The sequence below is a fragment of the Aspergillus fischeri genome, genomic scaffold, assembly GCF_000149645.3.
Source record: "Aspergillus fischeri NRRL 181 1099437636259 genomic scaffold, whole genome shotgun sequence".
NCBI lineage: Eukaryota > Fungi > Ascomycota > Eurotiomycetes > Eurotiales > Aspergillaceae > Aspergillus > Aspergillus fischeri.
Window position 1 is genome coordinate 742,058 of NW_001509766.1, and position 7,113 is coordinate 749,170.

General features: G+C 50.6%; 1 protein-coding gene across 1 annotated transcript; it reads right to left on the minus strand.

Moving 5' to 3' along the window:
• Nucleotides 1-415: 415 nt before the first annotated feature.
• Nucleotides 416-5,367, minus strand: NFIA_114570 (putative membrane bound C2 domain protein (vp115); the record flags this gene model as incomplete). The annotated part of the gene is made up of 7 exons (XM_001262820.1): nucleotides 416-1,750; nucleotides 1,811-1,953; nucleotides 2,003-2,143; nucleotides 2,211-4,625; nucleotides 4,689-4,944; nucleotides 5,019-5,081; nucleotides 5,155-5,367. 7 exons carry the CDS (start codon nucleotides 5,365-5,367, stop codon nucleotides 416-418), a joined length of 4,566 nt encoding a protein of 1,521 aa, XP_001262821.1.
• Nucleotides 5,368-7,113: the final 1,746 nt, after the last annotated feature.

Consider the following 7,113-nt stretch of genomic DNA (forward strand, 5'->3'; position numbering starts at 1 on the left):
TCTTCTACGGATCCAGATTGGCGGCGTTACTGTCAGGCTGCTTTTGACCGACCGTCAATCTCTCGGAAAACTCAGGTCCTTACCTATTACCGTAGGATTAGAATCATCTGTACTCTGCAAACACAATAGCTTAAGATTACACAGTTCAGTTCTTAAGGCTAAATAGCAAGGAGCTGTTCAGCCAAGTCGGGTATCTTTTCCACAGTTACACCGCCATCGGGACTGGCATCCGAGCGAGTCGCCCATTTCACGTTATAGTGACTACATCGTTTCCAAATGCCCAGGTCAATATTGACATTCAGACGCTACCGCTAACCACGAGGGATATATCATCACACAAACCCAGTAAGAAAAAATAAACAATAAAATTTAGAATCATCAGCATATCCAACCTTCCCTCTCAAAACTATATACCCTATGCCCCACTCACGCTCCTCTTGCTGAGGAAGCTTCGTCGGCCCGTCTTCTTCGAGTCGGGACTGTCCATCAGCTCCGACGACGCATCATTGTTGGAGTGCGCAGTTCCAGGCCGCAGGCTCGATTCCGGCTGCGAGAAACTGCTGCGGATGCACACAACCCCGCTGCCCACCTTGACCTGCTTCTCTTGTCCGGCCACGGAGCCCTGGTCGTCCACAAAGAACAAAGCCTCGCCCAGAGTGCTGTCCGATCCAAATGTCGAGTGGTCGACGACGCGTACCTGGTACTGCGCGTCTGCCGTGGTGTTGTGCACTCGGCAAGTCTCGTGCGAGGCGTCAAACTGCACCGGCCCGCCGCCACTGGCCTTGATGGCCTTGGTCTTGAGTACCTCCTTGGCACCCTTAGGACCGAGCGCCTTGATTATGACTCGGACGTTGGATGATGGAGGGTAGTTGCTGGCAGACACCACAGTGATCGTCGCCGTGCCAGTCTCCCCCTTGCCAGCACTGCCACCAATGCCCAGTCGGTCACCAAAGTGCGACACCACGCTTCGGGTTCGTGCGTGCTGTAATGAGTTGGGAGTCGAGCTTGGTGGTGTCGCACCGTCGACCAAGATGGCCGATGGTGTCTGGGTTGTCTCCGTCTTCGAAACTTCTTCTGGTTCCTCCGGGATCTCATCACTCGACGAATCATCCCCCTTGAACCGCGACATGATGCCATGCTTCAAGAAAGATGCACCCTTGATGACGTTGCCGCCGACAAAGCCGACTCCCTTGACGGGGGCGCCAACGATCTTGCCGGGTGTTGCGAAAGTACCGGAGAATGTGGAGGATCCTTGACGGGACCGCATGACATAGTTTGACTTGAAAAGCAGGTTCAGCCGGATGGCTCCCGACTTGCCGTCGAGTGTCAACGTAACCTCCTGGCTGTGGAAGGGCTCCAGCATTTCAAGGTTGATGTCGGCACCACCTAGGTAGTCGGCCTTGTCACCAAAATCCCAGTCGTACACGTCCACGCGGAATTTGGCGCCAATTCGAGACTTGATGGGGATCTCGAAGAATTCGTTCCATGCAGGGTGAAGAGTCTTCTTCTGCACCTTGGTCTTGAAAACCTCCTTGTCATCCAATTTGAATTTGCAGTAAGGGTCGCTGAAGCCATTGCGGTCTGCAGAGGGAAGCTCGGCGGCATCCAGAACATTCACACGAAGGTTACCCATGTTGTTAATGCTCTCCGACGGGTCAAGCTTCATCTTCACAGGGATGTACCTGGCACTGACTGTCACCTTGCTCACCTCCCCGTCGTTCGACCGGAGAACAAGTTCAGTGGGCGTGTACTGCAAGTGGTCAGTTAACTATCTCCAACAAAAAAAAGGCTTAATCGGCGGTGAATTTACCAAAATACGCTGCAGCGTAGGAAGTGTATCGCCAGTCAGCTTCGCAACTGTGTGTTCGTCGCTGTCGTCCTTGGCATCGTTCTTGTCCACCAGGCGAAGAGTGATCTTGGAGAATTCCAGTTCACGTACGAAAGCATCTCCAACTAATACTGGTCAGCCTCTTTTCCCTTGATTTACCCTCGGGGGACAAACCATCCACGAGCTTGGCAGCTTTTGAGCGGATCTTAGGTGTCGAGTATGACGGGAACATGTGGTCGTCCATCAGAACCTCCAACTGCACATTCGATCGAGCAAGCTGAGCTTCGTGGAACTTGAACACAAAGAAACCAGACTCTGTAATTATGTAAGCAACCTGCCTCGTAGATCACTAAAACGAAAAGAAACAGGCTATGGAAAATACCATATTTAGAAATATTTTCTGGGCCAATGTATGTCTTGGGCACTTCCTTGATAGACCTGACGGACATGGCTTCGGAGTCCCTGGCGGTTGAGAAGCTACCGCTGCGGTTGGGTACCTTGAGTTCATCACCATTAGTCGTAGTACCGTTTGTCGCAGCACCGTTTTGGCCATTGGTGGAGGATTTTGATGCCTTAGAATCGACGCTAGGGTTCTTGGAATGGGAGCTTTTGCGCCTAGAGTCGATACTCTTCCTCGCCGCTGGGACATCGAGACCTTCCATCTCCTCGGCTTCCTCTTCTTCCTCATCCTCAGGGTTAACCACAGGCACAGCCGGGTAGAATGCAACGGTGTAGTTGAGCACACCCTTTTCACGGTGGCCCAAGCGAAGAGGACTTGAGATGAGCTGCTTCTCATCGTCGGTCTCGAACTCACCGTTCTCATTCTCATGGACGTAGTCAGAAGCGTTGATCTCAAATGAGCCCAGGCTCCGGTCAGTGTTGATGGACTCCTCATCCATAACCTCCAAAGTAAGCTTCTCACGGGCGCTGTGAATAGGGACATATACTACCTCATCCCACTCAGGGTTGAGGTTATTTCGGAAAGTAACCGTACGGCCCTTCATAATTCCAGACAGCAGAACCCTGACGTATGGATCAGACTTGCCCATCTTCTCCAGGTTCCGAAGATCAGTTGCACTCTTGAAGTGGAAGCGCATCACACCAATAGGATCAATGTAACCAGCACTTCCAGATATGCCACCGATAGCAACTGGTTTCCACTGCAAGGTCAACTTGGCGCGTCCAGTCTTGGCTCCGTGAAGATGGAACCAGTTCTGGCCCTTCTCCATCATCTTGAGCATATCATTCAGCTTGATTTGATACGAACCAAGAATGGGATCCGTTCTGAGATCGCGATCGTCCTTGATGATCAGCCCCAGGCGAGCCGACTTTCTGTCCGTGATCAAGAATTCCTTGGAGTTGTCCTGGAAAATAGGGTTGTTCGTACGCTTCAGTTTCTTCGTGATGTGGATTTCCTTTCCGTTCAACAGAAGCACGCCGTAGGGGTTAAGTTGGCCAACTATACTCTTCGATGCATCAAGGTCCTTAGCCTGCTCAACGGTAAACCGGGCAATACCAGTGTTCAGTTCCGGTGGGGGCTCAGTCTCGCCGTTCTCCAGCTTGCGACCTTCCAGCACGGGGAAGAATCGAATATCGGCATGGATTGCACCACGCGGTCTGCCGCTAGCCATGACTTCGAGGTAGATGCTTTCGTGCTCTGGTTGTTCTTCAAGCCTGTCCAATGGGAAAGTAGCAGTGCCGAGTTCTTTGTCCTTCCGGTACTCATTCCAGTCGTATGGGATGATTGTGAGCGACTCTGCAAAGGACGTGATAATAACATAGATCGTTTCTCCCCATCTGGGACTATCCGTATCGTGAACGGTCTTCGTGCGACCCAGTTCAATACGATTGTTGAGGGACACCACAGCGTAAGGGTCGGGGGTTCCTGCGAATTTATCCGGGTTCTTCAACTGCCTAGCGCCATGGAGTGTCACAGCAACCACGCCGATAGCCTGGTCCACAGGGTTGCCAGCCAGCATCTTGGCAATTTCGATCGGGAAGACATTGGGGGCATACATCATGGGTTCCAGATTGCCGTGAATCTGCTCCTTGATGAAACTCTCAAGACCGGGAATGAAGTTGATGTCGAAGCCAAGAGTGTCGCCTCCGAGGGGTTTGCAGACATAGTCGATCTCCGGTCGCTCCAAGAAGCAGACATCAACACGCTCGATGTGAGGGAAAGGAATCTGAAGCTTCACCTTGACCCTCATGAGACCGCTGCAAGCCATGTCCTCAACAATCACGTCTAGACCTTTGCTCACAACACCTTTGCCAACTCTGACTTCCAAGACGACCTTAGGGTTGATCTTGTTCTTCAGCTGGCGGGCAGTCAAATCCATGACGTCGTTCGGCGTGAAACTGAATTTCCAATCCATAATGACAGTGTCGACTTCGGTTTTAGGATAGGTCTTGACGTGCTCCAATCGCGGAGGCTTGCTACCCAGGATAAAAGTCTTCAGTCGCAGACTATCGAGCATGGCAGGGGTCGAAGTGCTGAGAACCTGATCCACCGAGTTGATGATCGAGTCGCACAAGACGGGCGCATAAATGGGCCAGAATTTGACCAGGAAACTGTTGATCCATTCCAAACTCTCGGTGTCGGTTTCCAGGCGTTGCTTGGCCATTTCACGGTTGACGTCGTCCCGGAAATTTCGTCGCAGGCGCCGAATCGATGTCCGATAGTACGTACTGCACGCAGCCATGACAATGAAGATCCAGCCCAGTCCGCCGCCCAAGACAGCAACGAGCCAGGAGGCTAAACACGCAAAGATAATCACGCCGGCATTGTGATACCAGTCTTAAATTGCTGTCAGAATGACGGTCATTGAGAAGACATGGGCATGGCATGAATTTCTCTCACCTCCGAAGAACTTATCATCCAGTTTGCTCTCCAGAAAGTCCTGATGATCTAACAATGTACCCTCTGCCTTTTCTTCTTCAGTCTGTGGCTTTTCGAACTGCGGAGCCCATCCTGTCCGGTCGCGCGCCCATCTCAAATCATCGGTGATTTCCGCGTCTTCCTTTTTGTCCTCCTCAGGTTTCAAAGCTTCTTCCTTGATGAGGTCCGACGCTGATCTTGGAGGGGGCAGGTCATATTGGTCGGGAGTTCCATCGTCCTGTGAGAGGGTTGTCATCATTAGGCGTTTGATCTTGGAATGGGGGTGGTGCTAGGAGCCTGAAATGTACTCACAACGTCCGTAACAATAGCTTTCGCTTTGGGCTTTTTGTCATGGTGAAAACCTGGTGGTACTCGCTATGGGGGATGGCGAGAGAGATTAGCGATCATTTACCTACAAAACCCTGGACAGAATTAATGTAAAACTCACTGCTGCTGCGGCGGCGGCTTTCTCTTCAGGTGAGGCGTCAGGGTTGAATTGATACGCAGGCAAGCCAGCTTTCCTTGTTTCCTCGATTAATACCTTCTCTACCGTTTCTGGTCGGAGTTTAGATTGAGGGTCTTTGGAGGCCTCTTGCGCAGTCTCAATGGCTCCCTGCTGCCTCAATTCACCCTTTTGGTTCTCTACGTTCTGCGAGGCCATGGCTGCCTCCGGTATGGGGAACAAAGCGGAAAGCCTCGGGTGAAGAATGCACCTACTAGAAAACGTTAGAGAACCGCCAATGGTGACCTTCTCCTCTTGGAATTGTGGCTGATGAGGACAAAATATGCACAGCTGAGCAAGAAATAAGAAGGGGAAAGAAAATGAGAGAGAAAATGGATCAACGGAAAATACACAATCTAAGGCAATAGTGTGTATTTCGGTTCAAGAGAGTTTGGGGGCGCTCAAGTGGGAGCATTGGATTTCGGCGCTTAATTTCAATGGTTGCCTTCAGGAACCTCCGCAGCGGGGATCCCGAATTGGCGAAGCACGAAGTGCCAACGATGACGAGCTGAGATGGAGATGCACTTGGGTAGTGGGACTTGTTGCGTACCTTGGAACTGAGGCACCCACTTCCGGGAAGATCGAGGATAAGAACGGACGAGAGAAGGGAGGCAGAATCCTTTTTGTAGACTGTCGATTGTCGACAGATGGGTTTATGATAAGTAATGCGAATAGAGAAGAGTTTAATCAGATCAGAGCAACGTAGCCGAGGATTGAGTAGATTTAGAGCCACTTGCGTCAAAAATGAGCGCAGCCAGTGTACGGAGCGTTTAGAGTGGCATGGATCGGCGCGAGAGAACGATATGGAGATTGAAGAGTAGAAGAGGCCGGTGATGGATGCCAATTGATCGGATAGGGGATGATCAAGATATAGAGGAATTTGATATGAAGTACTCCGTACTCTCGAATTAAAAAGGTAGAGATCGATAGAAGCTGAAGTACGGAGGACAAGAAAAGGGATCAGGCCAGCTAGCTTCGGGTCGTGACGTATCTGTCTACTAACCATCCAGAAAAAGGAGGATGAGCTTCCACGATCGATCTACTTCCTAGTTCCTAGGTAGCTTATTACTACTTTCTTTTCCCTCCTCATTCGTTGTTCATTCTTCTCCTGAACGAATCATTTTTGTGGAGACTTGAGACTACTCATAGAACCAGTGATTAGCGTGAATTACAAAAGCAGGAAGTCCTTCGCCTTACTAACGATCTACGTTTCTTCCGAGTCCGATAATATTCTCTGAATTATTAGGCCTTCTTATATCCACTGCGGAATAGCAGTTGTAGTATGAGAATTCAATATACACCAGAATGCTCAGCGGCTCTTTAGATAGCCGAATTCTTCAAGGCGAGGCACGTCGGCCCGGGTGAGCTGCAAACAGCCTGAGGGAGCTCTAAGTAGAATGACTGCACCGCCACATTATTGAATCAAAGCTAATCTCAAAGTAGAAGCTCTGGAAGGCTAAGGTAATAGTGCGCCACATCACAGTCCTCTAGTGGTATGACTACGGAGTATGGTAAAGTACGGAGTACGGAGTACCTTAGGCAGATGTCTACTGCTTCATCTCTCAGGAGAATCATCCTCCAATTGCCACCCTGGTTCTGTATCGGATACCGTCTCTTACCAATCAGGCAGCTACATACCTCAAGTGTTGAGCGCTGTGAAGTCCCTTGCAGAAAATCAAATCCGCACTGGTTCTTGCGACGACTTCAGTTTATCGACGTGTCCGTGAGCGATGCCTGGCTTCGGCATCGTGGACACAGTCATATATCCTATGGACCATTGTCTCTAAATCCAAACTGTAGCACATTGAAATCAGACAACCATCTGAGTAAGGCTCTGAGCGAAATACCGTCACTCTCCTGTTGCCAGTTATCCTCCGTCACCAGCCACACCTCCTCAGAAGAAAT